At 55.4% G+C, this 15004-nt stretch overlaps 2 protein-coding genes across 2 annotated transcripts in view; both read right to left on the reverse strand.

Annotated features, from left to right (window-relative positions):
* Positions 1–247: 247 nt before the first annotated feature.
* On the reverse strand, positions 248–3190 carry F2RL3 (F2R like thrombin or trypsin receptor 3). The gene is made up of 4 exons (XM_036240654.1): positions 3048–3190; positions 2630–2693; positions 2004–2196; positions 248–1738 (listed from the first exon to the last, which is right to left on the reverse strand). Exons 3-4 carry the CDS (start codon positions 2110–2112, stop codon positions 666–668), a joined length of 1182 nt encoding a protein of 393 aa, XP_036096547.1. The 5' UTR covers positions 2113–2196; positions 2630–2693; positions 3048–3190; the 3' UTR covers positions 248–665.
* A 3573-nt stretch (positions 3191–6763) lies between these two features.
* Positions 6764–15004, reverse strand: part of SIN3B (SIN3 transcription regulator family member B) — a 43629-nt gene continuing 35388 nt past the window's right edge. Inside the window, exons 14-19 of the mRNA XM_036240017.1 lie at positions 14647–14816; positions 11982–12155; positions 11539–11631; positions 9596–9690; positions 8745–8949; positions 6764–8556 (exon numbers count right to left, since the gene is read on the reverse strand). Of these exons, the coding sequence (XP_036095910.1) occupies positions 8326–8556; positions 8745–8949; positions 9596–9690; positions 11539–11631; positions 11982–12155; positions 14647–14816 (968 nt within the window). The 3' untranslated portion in view covers positions 6764–8325. The remainder of the gene's footprint in view (positions 8557–8744; positions 8950–9595; positions 9691–11538; positions 11632–11981; positions 12156–14646; positions 14817–15004) is intronic.

Here is a 15004-nt window from a genome sequence, read left to right on the forward strand (position 1 = left end):
GGGGTTTCCACAGTGATTACCCAAACCCTGGGACCAGGAGCTGAACTTCTGAGAACAAGAACCGCTAAGCAGGTTCCCGCTGCCTGGGCCACCAGGGGATGGGAGGGCCTGAGCCGCCTCCTGGGCAGGGTTCTCCAGCAGGTCCAGGAACATCAGCCTTGTCTCATCCCCACCTTGGCCTGGGAATCTATGTTTAACCCCTGTCTTGGTTTCCTGGGGCTGCTGTAACCAAGTACCACAAGCCAGGTGACTTAAAACAACAAATTTATTGTCTCAATTCTGGAAGCCAGAAGTCTAATATCAGGGTATCAGCAAGGTTGGGTCCCCTGGAGGACCTGGTGGGGAGTCCCTCCCAGGCCGCTGTCCAGGCTCCTGGCGGCCGCCAGCAGTCCTTGGTGTTCTTAGCTCGTGGCCAAGATCGCTAACTCCATGGTCACGTGGCCTTCTTCCCTGTGTTTCTGCCTTCTTATAAGGACATTAGTCATATAAACTTTAGGGCTGACCCTACCCCTGTGTGACCTCATCTTCACTAATTACATCCATTTCCAAACGAAGACCCTATTTCCAGACAAGCTCATTAGAGGTTCCTGGTGGACATGAATTTAGGGGGAGAACCTATTCAATCCAGTACAACCCCTTTTTGTTGCCTGTCTCCTGAGGGGCTGTCACACAAGTGATGAGAGCTTGGTGCCCGTTCCTGGGCTGCCCTGCTCCCTGGAGGCTGTGGTGGAACTCAGCACCCAGCGCAGCATCACCTCCCGCACTTTGTCCATGAATTCGGTCGACACATAGTAGTAGACAAAGGGGTCCACGCAGCTGTTGAGGGTGCTGAGTGCCAGGCTGGGCACGTAGGCAGCATACAGGTTCCCCCAGGCCTCCGGGCCTGGATCCGAGTAGTGCAGCAGCAGCAGCACGTTGCTGGGGGTGAAGAAGACCAGGGCCGAGGCCAGCACCAGCGCAGTCAACCTCAGCGCGTGGCTGTAACGCTGGCCCCCAGAGGCCAGTGAACACAGGGCGGCCCCATAGCAGAGGATCATGGCCAGCAGGGGCAGGAGGCAGCCGAACACAGCCAGGCAGATGAAGGTGGGTCGCCAGTAGGAGCCCTGGATACCCATGGGCAGTACGTCATGGCAGAGCACATGGTCTGAGTGTGACAGCCGGAAGGTCTGCTGCTGCAGCCCCAGGGGCAGTGCCAGGGTAGCTGCCACCAGCCAGGCCACGGTGCAAAGCCCCATGGCCAGGTGCGGGCCTCGCAGGGCGAGGGCCCGCAGTGGGTGTACCACAGCCAGGTAGCGGTCCAGGCTGATGGCAGCCAGCAGTAGCACGGAGCAGTACATGTGGCCATAGAGTGCGGCTGTGTCTAGGCGACAGGCGACCTCACCAAAGGGCCAGCGCTGGCCCCGAAGATGGTAGACGATGCGGGGTGGCAAGGCCAGAGCTAGCAGCAGGTCAGCAGCTGCCAGGTTCATGAGCAGCACCGTGGATGGCAGCCGAGGCACTCGCGTGGCCAGTACCCATAGTGCCAGGCCGTTGGCGGGCAGCCCCACCACTAGGACCAGCCCATAGAGAGCGGGCACCAGCCTTGTGGGCACCCAGCCCAGCAGCAGTGCCCGAGAGTTGTCCCAAAGCTCCAGAGTGTTGCTGTTGTTGGCACAGAGCCAGCCTGGGAAGCTGCGTGGGCCCTGTGGTGGGCAAAGTGTCGCCCCCCGGGGCATGGTCCAAGATCCCAGGGGACCATCTGGAGGAGGAAAGGGAAGGAGGCACTGAGAACCCAGGCGTCATCCCCGCCCTTCGACCAGTCCCTCCTGCTGGATGGTTCCCCCAACCCAGGGCTGCAGTCCAGGCCCCAGCTCTCAGGAGTCCCCAGGTTGGTGGGACAGAGTTAGACATAGAAACTGCCACCCTGTGGGCTCAGAGCTGGCCTGGAGGTCCCCCAGTCCCCTGTGCCCTCCTGCCCATTTATGATGCCCCCCAGCCCCAAGGTAGCACCTGGAGTCACTTACCATCTCCTCCGCTGGTGCTTCCGCCTTCATCGTAGACACTGGGGGTCTGGGTGCTACCCTCAAGGCTGAGTCCCAGTGCCAGGGGCCACAGCAGCAGGAGCGCCCACATGCTATCGGGGCTAGGCACCGCTGCTCTGGGCTTCAGCCAACTGGCTTTGGGCTTTCTATCTGCTGGACCTGCACCCCCAGCTTCCTGAGTGCAGACAGAGGAGCAGACAGGGCCCAGTGAGATAAACCAGCCCCTGCCTCCAGCCAGCCCATGGGAGGCCCACAGATGACCGAAGGCGGCCTGGTGACTGGGGCCACTCTGTCTGGCAGAGGTGCTTCACAGAGTCCAAGTGCTGGGCCAGTAAGATGGGGGAGGAAGTCCCTGCCTGCAGCACCCCCACCAGCCCCTGTCTAGCCCAGGAAGGTCTGTGCGCCAAGTGGTCCCTTCCTGCTGACCCGTCACAGCTCCGGTTCTCATAGCAGCCCAGTCCTCCAGGACACCTCCCCCATCAGGAGCTCTTGGCCCTTCCTGGAGCACTCCTATCTTTTGTCTCATTCTGGCAGGCAAGACTAGAGTCCTGCTTTCCAGGTCAGAGGTCAAAGCAGGTGAACCCCCCCCAGCACACACATGCACTTACCCAAGCTCCCGGGTCCTCTGTGAGGGCTGCCTCCTCGCTTCCTCACCTGTGCCCCAGCCGACCCCTGGGTGGGTGAAAAGTGAGGTGCTGAGAGGGGAAGGCACCTTGTGAGTTGGGTCTCCTGGGGATAGCTGAGGAAGTACGAGCCTTAGCCAGCGCCTCCGACACTGCCCACCCGCTGCCCGAGTGTCTGAGGGGCGCCTGGTACAGCCTCCTCTGAGAGGTTTCTGGCCTCGGTTCTTAAAGCACCTTCTGCTCTTGCCTTGGCCCCACCTCAGCCTGGGGACCCAGGTGTGATCGGAGAGATGGTCACATCCATGTCTGAGCCCAAGGGAGGCAGCCAGGCCAGCCCAGGTCAGAAGGTCACCTGAACCACCTGCCAGGGGCCCTCCTTCCTCTGGCCCCTCCACATTCCTACATTCTGATGGGGGTCCACTGTGCAGATGAAGAAACTGAGGCTCAGAGGGGAGGGTACTCTTCTCTCCAGCATACAACCTCCCATTCCCCTCCAGGGCATAGAGAAACTTCCAGTAGTCCTGCCCCAGAGAGCCTCGCTCTGGGGGTCTGGCCCCTGTGTGGTCAGTGCTGGGTCATGGTGGGAGGGGCGGCCTGTGTCTGGGAGCAGGGGGACTTCAGGGGGTGGTGGGGGGTCAAGGAAGAAGAAATGAACTAGGATTGGAAGAGGGGGTCAGATGTGGTGTGTCTTGGCACAGCAAGCCCTAATCTAGTCACACTCAGGGACACAGGGAGCAGCAGGAAGTGACCGAGCAGTTTGGACAGTGTGGCCAGAGGCTGAGATGCTGAGGCCCTTTTTTCCCCAACCCTGGGGTGAGCGGACTGAGGCTTAGAGCATGCCCACTCGGGACAGGGTCTCCGCCCGGAGCCTGCCTCCCATTTCTGAGCAGTTTCCACCAGTGACAAATTCAGCCCATACCTACACACAACCGATGATGCCCTCAGCACAGGAAAACTGGGATAGGGACCCCCTGCCACCCTCCAGGAAACTGTGCAGGGGAAGCTGGGGGATGGTGACATGGGCCCGGGGAAGGCTGGAGCCCCCAGGAGGGCGGTCTGACTCAGGAGTTCCGTGTCTGGAAACTTAGGACAGACACGCACATGCAGGAAGGCATCTGTACAGGGGATATTACTGGCACATTGTCATGCAGCTGTCACGCCATCCTCTCCAGAACTTTCTCATCTTCCCAGACAGAAACCCATCAAACACTGACTCCCATACCCATCCCAGCCTCTGGCAGGGACCCCTCTGCCCATGTGCACCCCCGGACATATGCTGCCCCTGGCAGTGCCCACCTCCCCCTACAGAGTGCCAGGGGTAGCAGAGAACTTGGAGAAGGAGGCAACGCAGGGCAGGGGGTGCCCATCACAGCTCCACCATGCCATGGAGACGACCGTGCCAGCAGAACGGAAGGACCCCGGACTGGGCAGGCAGAGGTGCAGGCTGCTGTCCTGTCCCAGCTGGGTGACAAGCTGTGAAGAGATACCTCCCCTGAAGACTCTGGGCGAGAGACTTGGGCCCCTACTTTTCTCTGTGTGCTTCTTTGTACTACTGGAGTTTTCTGTCATGTGTCACTTTCCATAAAAGCTTATGTTTTTAAAAAAGCACAAAGGTAGTTTCAAAAAGGAAGGACATTCTGACACATGCTACATGGATGAACCTTGAGGACATTATGCTGAGTGAAATAAGCCAGACACAGAAAGGTCAAATACTGTGTGATTCCATTTATATGAGGTTGCGCAGAGTCGTCAGATCCAGAGAGACAGGAGGCAGGTGGTGGGTGCCAGGGGCTGGGATGGGTATGGGAGTCAGTGTTTGATGGGTTTCTGTCCGGGAAGATGAGAAAGTTCTGGAGATGGATGGCGTGATAGCTGCGTGACAATGGGAATGTCCTTACTGCCACTGACCTGTGCATTTAAAATGGTTACTGTGGTAAATTTTATGGGTATTTTACCACAATTTAAAACTTCTTAAATGATGGAAAAAATGGCAAACAGGCCCAACGCAGTCGCTAGTCCTGGATTTTTTACCTTCCAGCTCTGCCAGGAACCCTGGAAGCCGATTCTCCCCACCGCCCCTCCCTCACCTCGCTGCCTGCAGAGGAAGAGGCAGGTCTGCACATCCTTCCAGAGCAAGCTGCTCGGGGTGGTCGTCTTTGTGGAAGTTGTTTTCTTTATGTTGTATTTTGAAGCCAGATGGGCACTCATGTGTGTCTACACCTGCCCACATCCGGGGCTGGGCCTTGGCCTGTGAGCAGGGACATTAACCCCCTGGAGCGGCCCGAGAAGAGGGGATTGTGACCTATGTTGCTGGGCACCAGGGTTTGAAGTCTGGCCTTCCCAACCTCAGATGCCCTGGGCATCCTTCCCAGGACCCTGCATCGTCATCTGCTCAACTGTACCATGGCCTGGAGCTCCCACACTCAGGGCCATAGTGCTGGAGAATCTAAAGTGGGGTGTAGTTTGGATTCCTCAGGCCACTGCTCATGGAGACCTCATCCCACACCCCAGTCCCTGCAGGCTCCTACCAGGCAGTTCCCATCCCGGCCTGTCCTACCCCAACCAGGGGCCTCCTGACACTAACTCTAGGTAAACTTGCTTTTTAGAACAATCAGCCTCATTCTCAGCCAGGGCATCAGGTGTAAAGTGCTAGTTGTACCTCACAAACAGCCAGCAAGACAAACACCCCTGTAATGACAGAGTTCATTGGGTCCCACGTGAACCCCTATCACCTCCCAGGCATCACACACGGCTCTCTCTACCACACTGGGGAGGGGAGGGCGGCTCTGGTTCCACACTTGAAGGGGATCCAGGGGAGGTCCAGGGGAGGCCGAGGGTAGTGAGGAGAGAGGGCTGCCGTATGGATTTGGGCTGACCTTTCACGGTGGCCTAAGCCACTGCCAGGAACACAGTGGACTGGAACAATAGGCCCTTATGATCTGGTGTTTCCTGGGTGAGTCCAGGCAGCAGGCTGGTCCTCTGCTCAGAGCCTCACCAGACTGTAGTCCCCGGGCTCGGTCCTCAACCCAACACAGAGCCGCCGTCTTCCAGGCCAGCAGGAGACCCTTGCGCTAATGTCCAGGAATCTCATCCCAGTCACAGGCCACTTGAGGACAAGGACTGGGGGTGTCGATGGGGGTGTGAATCCTAGGGCCATCTCAGAGTTCTGCCCACTACAATGTGACCCGCTCCAGTCTGCTCTCATAGGACCTGGTACTGCAGCACCAGTTTATATGCCGAGGCCTCTCCACCCAGCACTTCAGACTGAGGAAGTCCAGCTGTGGGCACAGAGGGGCCCTGGGCACCCCTGACTCGGGCTCCAGACCAGGAGGCATCTAAGATAGTTCAAGCCTCCTTCTCCAAGTTCCCTGCTACCCCTGGCACTCTGTAGGGGGAGGTGGGCACTGTCAGGGGCAGCACACGTCCAGGGGGTGGGATGCACATGGCAGAGGGGTCCCTGGGAGGCAGCAACAGCCACTCTGGGAGGTCAGGGCAACTCATGGGAGAGGACTGGCCAGGACAGTAGCAAATGAGCTCAGGAACCTGACACGTGAGGCCTGGTGGTGGACAATGGGCAGGGGAGGGGCAGAAGGGCGCAGCCAGTCCCTTCGTGGAAGCACAAGAGGTGCCAGCTAGAAGGCCCCTGAGCAGAGGGGTGGATCTCCAGTTCCTTGGGGGGGGGGGGGGTGGGAGCAGGTCAGGTGGAAGGGGGTCCTAGAGATGTTCAGAGGACACAGTAATGGGAAAGAAACAGGAGGTGGAAAGGGGTGAACCTCCTGACCTGGCATCAGGAGCACAAAGGCAAACTCAAAGACCAGGTCCTGAAATGGGGTGTTGCAAACACAGCACTAGAAGGAAACACTGCATTTCCACTGAATATGAACAATAAATTGGGAATGAATGTTCTAGAAATGCTCTGGTAAGACAATGGAGCACTACCCCATGGGACACCTCACTGCAGGGTCTGGGAACTGCTGGGTGCACAGGCACAGACACTCGCTGTGGGTCCCGCCGCCTGTCGCTGGGCAGGAGAAACTGCCCTGGGATTTGCTCACAGGAAGTCATGGGTGGAATCTCACAGCTTCAGCTCAATATTTAACTTTTAACTTTAATGTGCAAATAAATAGAAAAGGAAACTACATTCAAAACAGCTGCAAAGGAAGTCCAAGCCCCAGAAGAGAAATTCTTCAAAAATAAAAGAGCTCCTTAGAAGCATGCAGGGTAGGGGTTCAGGGGTTTGGCAAACACCCCAGGCCCCCACTGAGGCACAGAGGGCTGCCTGAAGGGGCTGGTTCAGGAACTCTGATAAGTTCCCTTCTTACAAAACAAGGATTCAAAGTGCCTGGGTTACACTTGAGAAAACAGGGGAAGGTGATGGCCTCGGCCCGAGAGTTAAAGGCTCCGCAAACCTTGAGTTCCACAGGTAACTTCTATAAACAAGTCTCCACGGGTGTTTGGCACAGCTCAGCTGCAGGAGGGCGAGGGCTGTGGATGGCAGAGGCTGCACCAGGCTTGTTTCAGGCCCACCTGTCAGCGGACCCCACTCTCAGCATGATGTTGCGAGGGGCCCAGCCAGGGCTTCTTGCGGTGCAGTAAGTTTAAAGAGCTGGTCCCCAGCCTGAATTGCTTGGCGTTTCTAGCAGAAAGCCTTGGATGCCTCTGTGGAACAGTCGCCTCAGCCCCTCACACACATGCCCTCCCCAGGGGGCAACCGCAGGAACAGTGGTGTCCAGGTGGGTAGGAAGAGGGCTCTCACTCCCCAAGAAACCATGGGACTTAGTTGTTGAAAAAGATAACCACCACTGAGAGTGTAAAGGAATAAATATGTGTGTGCATCTATGTATTTCTAGAATATCCATCTTAGGTATACAATCCTGCCACAGGGCCCTCCCAACATGGGCCACTCCAACTTTGAGGGAGTGCCGGGCTGAGCCCTGTCCCTCACAGACCCAGAGTCCGGCTGCTGGATCAACACAGGGTTTGGCGTATTTTTCCAGAGTGGGGCCTTCCAGGCCATTCTGGTGCCCCCTGCCCATCCACACCTAACAGTTTGGCTGAAAGGGCTCTTACTACTTATAAAATGACAAGGATCCAAGTACCAACCGGGTCAAGTGGATGTCCACACTGTCAGATACAGGTGCTGCCCAGCTTGAGAAATGTTGCTGGAAACACTTAAAACCACTCGGGAAGGACATACTTTTCAAGCAAGTCCCTGGCCCAACGCTTATGCTGGGGGCTCTGGAATGCTGACCCCTCCCAAACGTGTGCCCTCACACGGCTTGTCACTGCCTCCTCCAGATGCCCTGTGCACAAAGTGACCAGTGCGGCCCCACCCAGAGATTTGGCACGTGATGTAAGAAGTGCCTGGCAGGTGTGTGAACATAACTGCTGTTCCTCAGGCAGTGTGAGGATCCTCTCTTTTCTGTTGGGGACTGAGCCCCGAGTTCAAGTGCAGGGGGTTCAGGTTTGGCACAGGAGTGGCTCAAAGGAAGCCGGGGAGCTGAGAGTGATGGCAGCGTGGGGCCGCAATCTGACACAATCCTCTCTGGAGCGGGCAGCCTGTAGCAGCAAGGCTAGGGGAAGTGCTCCTTCCCTCAGGTGTTCATGAAAAGGCCCTTGACTGCCACCTAGGCCGAGGAAGCAACCACACCAAACTGCGCTGTGATGGCTGCTCAGGTGCATCAGGGGGAGGCAGGGCGGCGGCTGTACTGCACGCGGTAGCGGGTCACAGGCAGGCCGTGCACATGGGCCGTCTCACAGAGTGTCTTGCAGGGCACCATGTCCTCATCCTCTTCACCCATCAGCCAGTCTTGCACCAGGCTGGCTGCCTCCACGGTCACGTTGTCCTCCAACCAGCGGCCATGCCACTCCTCAAAGTGCTGGTGGTGCCGCAGCAGGACCAGGGGCTGTACCTGCAGGGGATGGGTGAGATGGAGAGTCAAGAGACAGGGCACACCCAGCTGGCTGTGGGTTGGGCCCGGATCCCCAAGATGGGAGCCCAGGCACCCCTAGATGGCCATGGACTAGATCTCAGGGTCCCAGGCACCCCCAGCTGGCCATGCGGTAGACCCAGGGTCTCAGGACAGGGCGGGAGGGGCACCTGCTTGGCCCGGCAGAGAGTCCCCCGGCGGTACATGTAGTCCTCGGAGTTCACAATGAACATCATCTTGTGGGAGCTGAGCTTGAAGCGGCAGTCCACGTTGCAGGCGCTCTCCACTCCCACCAGCCGCTTCCAGGAGCTCTTGGCCTCACCACGCAGGGCCCGCACCTGCTCACATTGCCACCTGCGGAATTTCTTGAGGTTCCTGGAGGTCAGAGGAGGATTTGCAGACCAGAAAATCCTTGGCTGGATTTCCCAGTGGTGAGGGAGATGCAAACTAGGCAAAACACTACCACCCAAACACTTCAATCCAGTGAAAATCAACCCAGTCACACACCAGGACTGGCAACCCTGGGAGGGGTCGCCTGGCCTGCCTTGCGGGCTCCTCTCACTTGCTTCTGTCCCACATCCCTCCACCAGGGGAGCCCCCTCATCCAGGATCCCCTCTACTCTACCAGATCCAGTCCCATTTCCCTCCTATCAGAGGGCCTGAGACCCCACTCAAATCTAAACATCCACCAATAGTCCCCACTGATCTTAAGGTCCCCTGTCTCAACTTGGCTTGAGATCTGGCCCTGCCTGGCCCCAGGTCCAGGGTCTGATGGGACTACCTCTGGCCTGATGGCTGCCATTTCCAGTAGCTTCTCCTTCCTCCCAGTCCTTCTGCTCCCGCAGGCAAGGCAGCCCCCTTTAAGTTCCCTGTCCTGGGATTACTGCTCTGCTCACCACAGACCTCAGGAGGGCAGGGCCACACCTCGAACACATCAGACACCCAATAAGTGTTCCCAGACAAAGGAAACTACCATTCAGCCTCAATTAAAGACACAGGGTCTCCTTGCGGCTCCTCTCACCTCTGCAGGAACACGGGCTTCAGGAGGAAGCCCTCAGTGGGTGAGCTGGACGTACCCTCAGGCCCCACATACTGCTCCACGTACCGAGCCAGGTGCTGGGGGACAGAGGGAGACATGGCTGTGACTCCCCGTATAATAGACCTCAGCCAGGACCCTGAGCTCAGGGCTCCCGGGGATGTTGTCCTCGCCCTACCCAGACCTTTAGGAGGATGGTAGCTGCTGAAGACCCTGATATATGATGAAAACCACTGGACTGCAGCTAGAGAAGGACATGCACACCGGGTACAATTAGACAACTTACGGCATTTCATAAGTGGAGAAACCCCTGCTGTGCAACAACCTATTCATTGTGTGGTTAGGTTCAAACAGGGAACAGGAACCCCCTTCTGGAGGAGAGTGGGGTGCCCAGGAATGGACATCAGGATACGAACAGCAGCAGAAAGAGGGAAATACCAGGTCACAGGTGGGAGTGAACAAAGATGGGGCTGACAGGGGCCACCCAGGTCTGGGGGCACTTAGCTGGTAGTGTCCAATGACCCTGCATTCGCTCATCACCCTGTTAACGTCAGAGGTTCCTCCAGACATGAGCTTAACCAAACCACATTTCCTGGAAACTTCCTGAAGATGCAGGGTGTGCAGGTCTCCACCCTCACTGATCTTGGAAAGTTTCCTTAGTAGGTAAGGAGGGATGCTGGGAGGGCGCCCCTGTGGCTGTGGCGAGTGTCGGGTGGCCCTGCTCTGCAAAGGAAGCCCTGTTCCCAGTGGTGTGAGGGCACCAGGTGCCACTGCAGCTTCCCACTTCTCCAGACAAAGCTCCTGAACAGACATGATGCTCCAGAGCTCCTGGTCCACGAATACTGGCTGTATGACTCAAGGTCAAAAAGGCAGCAATAGCCCTGGCCAGTTTGGCTTTGCAGTTATGGCGTCGGTCCATGGACCAAAAAGTCTCAGGTTCGATTCTGGTCACGTACCTCAGTTGCAATTTGGTCCCCGACCCTGACCAGGGTCATGCGGGAGGCAGCCAACTGATGTGTCTCTCTTGCATTGATGTTTCTCTCTCTCTCTCAACCTCCCACTCTGTCTGAAGATAAATGGAAGAATATCCTCAGGTAAGGATTAAAAAAAAAAAAATTAAAATGGCAGCAACAGAAATCATGTATTTTTTTTTTATGTCTGTACTTATTTGGTTACACACTGCTTGATTCCAGAAAGGGCTCTGACACAGCTAAATGTCAGAACAATTGCCATGATTTGTCTGACCATGAGGAATTTCTGGAATGTGGAACTTTTGGTGATAAAATCGGGAATGTCCTAAGTAAATTGGCACAAGCTGTACACTATTATGGGTTGAATTGTGCTCCCAAAAAAGTAATGTTTAAGTCCTAACCCCTGGTACCTGTTAATGTAACCTCATTTGGAAATAGTCTTTGAAGATGTATTTAAGTTAAGATGAAATCACACTAGAGTAAGGTGGGCCCTAAATCCAACGACTGATGTCCTTATAAGAACAGAAAAAAAGACACAGGATAAAACATCTAGTCCAGTGGAGTATGTGACTCAGAGCGTGGGCCAGGTGGCTATCCTCCTGGGATTAAGGCTGGGGACCTGGAGCCCTTGCTTTGTGCACAGAAGTGCAGAGGTCACAGCTCAGGGTGAGTGACCACGCCAGCCACAGGCTCAACTGGGATGTCTCAGTGTCTACAGCAGGTGGGAGTGAGGAGCCAGGGTTTGGGGGAGGGTAGCCTGGCCTTCCTGGCCTGGGACATACCCTGGGCTCCTGAGGGCTTGTCTGCACTCTGACCCCTGCTTGGGCTTCCATATCAAGAGCATGTGGCCTGTGCTTGTGCATTCGGCTTCCTGGGGTGGGAGCTCCACATTGCTGACCCATGCTCCCTGGCCCCACAGTGTGCACAAGACACAGAACTCAAGGTCGTGATCCTCACCTGGACCTCCACAGGGTCCTCAGACTGGGCTTCCTCGGTGTCCAGAAGCTCAATGGTCATAATCACCTGCCCTTTGCGCTGAAGGAACATCACCTGGGGAAGGTAGGGGACAGAGCCTGAAGCCAAGGGCACAGTCCAAGCAGATACAGGAGGAGGTCAAAAGGTTATCAAATGACACACCTTCACCAGCCTCTGGGCCTAGATCCTTCCTCCAGGGATCATGTGCTGGGCACCCACCTCATGGGCCCTGTGGTGCCCTCTGAGGCCAGGGGCAGCATCCAGAGGCCCAGTCAAGGAAGTGCACGTTATTGGACCGGCTGCAACAGTCATGGTTCAGTCCATCCTGCCACCCAAGCCCAAGCAGAGTGGCCAGCCCCCTCCTGTTTTGGGCATTCCCCTCACATCGCCAGCCTCCACGGGGCTGAGCAAGGCTAGCCTCTCACCTTGAAGCAGTTCTCGTCAGCCATGCACCGCTCAGCCTTCCACTGGTAGCTGGTCTCCCTGGCGGCTCGGACACAGCGGGAGGACAGGTTCCCACCGGCGGCGCCCCGCTTCTTCTCGTTCAGGTAAAGCTCCACCACCTTCAGACAGATGTCATCACTCACGAGGTGGTGCAGCTGGTGGGGAGGAGGGAGAGCTGGTGGGTGCCTGGGGCATGTGCCCCTCAGGAGGGTGAGCAACTGCTGAGCACACCTGCTGGAGTCCCTGCTTCACCCAAAGAAGACATGGTGGAGTCCAAGATACGGGGATGAAGGCCAGGATCAGATGGGCCACGCAGAATGAGCACCTCAGCACAGGGTGCAGAGCAGATCAGAGCAGGGAAAATGAGCCAAAATCAGACTACAGCAGACAAAAGCACACCAGTCCAGAGCACACCAGTTGAAACTAGACCAGACCAGCAAACACTGCTTAGGTTTGAGAAAAGTACAGAGTAAATTCAAAAGAAAATGTTCCAAAATGGGGGTGGTAATTATCTGAAACTGGGGTGGAGGAAGGTTATTTTCCCTAAATTTTTACCTATAAACACAATAAATCCCTTTAATTCCTACAAACATATAAAACCTAAGGTTTTAGAAGAAATGAGTAACAGACAGAGCTGAGGTGCAGGATCAGATGGTGTGAGTCAGCCCTGCCACCAGTAGCTGTAGCAGGACAGGCTACTAGACTCAGGGCCCTGGGTTCGTCCCCGAGTGTTGCATCGTTGAATACAGTAACACGTGGATCGCATACGGTGCCTGGCCCATGGCAGTTTCCCCAAAGCGGTGGCTGCTGTTACTGAAAACAAGAAATGCTAATAGTAAAAAAAAACAGGCAAAGGGTGGGAATATGATGCTTCCAAGATAGGTTACAGACATCGGCATGGAGGAGCCCTGTGCGCATCTGGCCCAGGGCATTTCCAGTGGGGTATGATGGAGCCACAGCTGTCCCCAGAGTTGTAGTCCATTGGGGGCAGACTCAACCCCCAGCCCTGGGGTGTAGTGCTCTGCCCCGTGGTGTCGCCTGAGTCGTTGCCTCCTGGAGCTGTGTATATGCTTCCCTATCAGTGGACATCTAAATGGCCACAGAGGAATGATAAAGTACCAACCTCATGAGCTATGAGGGTAATGCAATATAAACCATAATGAGATCTCCTTGACCTCTCGGCCTAGGAGAGATGAGAGGCCACCAATCCCCAGCTCTGGGCAGGGCAGAGTACCCACTGGGAAACCAGAAGCTTCTACCACGACTGGCGGGCTTGCCTATGTCCCACCTGGGGAGTGGAGGAAACTCACAGATAGCTACCAGACGCACAGCACTGCTCCAAGGGCCCAAATGGGAGCTTGTTACCTGGAACAGGCCAGAATGAAGGAGCCATGGGCATCTCAACAATAGGGAAATGTCGCAGAATCACACTGCTTGACACAGCCAGACAGGTGGTATACTTCCATTTACATGCAGTTCAAGACCAGGGACTCTATCTCAGCATCAAAAATCATGGTGAGTGGCTGGGGCGGGTTCTGGATGGAGGTATATATATATGAGGACCCACCGAGCCACACTCTTAGAATTTAGGCACTTTTCTGTATGTTCTACTTCAATAAGTAGTTTTTCAAACCTAGAAGGAAATGGCTTTTCTAGAATGTTATCAATGACTGTGTCTGGGTGGGAAAGTAATAACACTATTCTTTTCCTGGATTCTCTTTCACTTTAAGTGAATAGCCTTAGCTGATAATCAGGAAACAAAAGTCAAGCTGACACACCACCAGCGGGACACATGTCCCAGGACCATACCCGACCTGTCTGGGGCTTTGTTGTTTATATTTATGTGACTAGTTTCCTCTCCTTGACATTTGGCTGTGGGCAGTGTTTTGCTACTATAAATGGTACTGACTGCTGAGGAATAGTCACTGATATCCACCCCCCACCCCCCAGAAGAGGGCTAAGATTCTTTACACATTGCCAAATTACCCTCACAAAAGGTTTGTCAGCAAGGACTCAAATCCATGTTCACAGCAGCATTACTCACAATGGCCAAAAGGTGGCAGCAACTCAGGTGTCCATCCATGGAAGAATGGATGAACACAATGTGGTCCATCCATACAATGGAATATTACTCAGCCGTAAAGAGGAATGAAGCACTGACATAACGTGGATGAACCTTGAAAATGTTATGCTGAGTGAGAGAAGTCAGACAGAAAAGACCACATGTTGTATGATTCCATGTATATGGAATGTGCAAAACAGGTAAACCACAGACAAAAAGTAGATCAGTGGTTGTCAGGGGCTGGGGGAGGGGAATGGAGAGTGACTGCTAATGGGGACAGGATCTCTTTCTGGAGTGATAGAAATGTTCTAGAACTAGATAGAGATAATGGTTGTATAATACTAAACACCACTGAATTATTCACTTTACAATGGTTAACATAATGGTTATGTTATGTGAATTCTACTTTGATTAAAAAAAAAGAGAGAGAAAAGATGCTGACATGAGGCCAATCACAAAGCATGAGTGATGGAAGGGCTGGTTTTCAAAGCTGGGAACTTGGCAGGGAGTCTTGGGGAGGTATTGTTGCCCCACGTGTCTGGCCTCCTGACATCCTGCTGGCTGCCCATCCCGCGCCTGCTCACCTGGCGTGCGATGCTCTGCACCAGCTTGTCCATGGTGAAGCCAACATAGGCATGGATGGTGAACATCTCACGCAGAGTGTCCTCATACTGCGTGGGGTCGATGCTGCCATCCAGCAGGCTGCGCACCATATCCAGGAAGGCCGGGTAGTACTCCTCCAGCTCCACCTCACCTGAGGGCGGGTGGAGACCAGGTCACCCAGGGCTATGCCCACAAGGCCCCCACCGGGGTAAATCAGGAATCTCCATAGAACAGAGCAGCTCGCGTCCCCCACCTCCCACCATGGGCTTCCTAATGTTGGCCCATGACTCCAGGATGGAGGCTTGTCTGGGCAGTAGTTCCACGTGTCCCAGCTTGGGG

This window comes from Molossus molossus, unplaced genomic scaffold (assembly GCF_014108415.1).
Source record: "Molossus molossus isolate mMolMol1 unplaced genomic scaffold, mMolMol1.p scaffold_m16_p_4, whole genome shotgun sequence".
NCBI lineage: Eukaryota > Metazoa > Chordata > Mammalia > Chiroptera > Molossidae > Molossus > Molossus molossus.

Coding starts and splice junctions, on each gene's coding strand:
- F2RL3 (XM_036240654.1), bottom strand. CDS start 2,112: ATGTGGGCGCTCCTGCTGCTGTGGCCCCTGGCACTGGGACTCAGCCTT. Junction 1,739..2,003: donor AAGCACCAGCGGAGGAGATG/GTAAGTGACTCC, acceptor TTCCTCCTCCAG/ATGGTCCCCTGGGATCTTGG.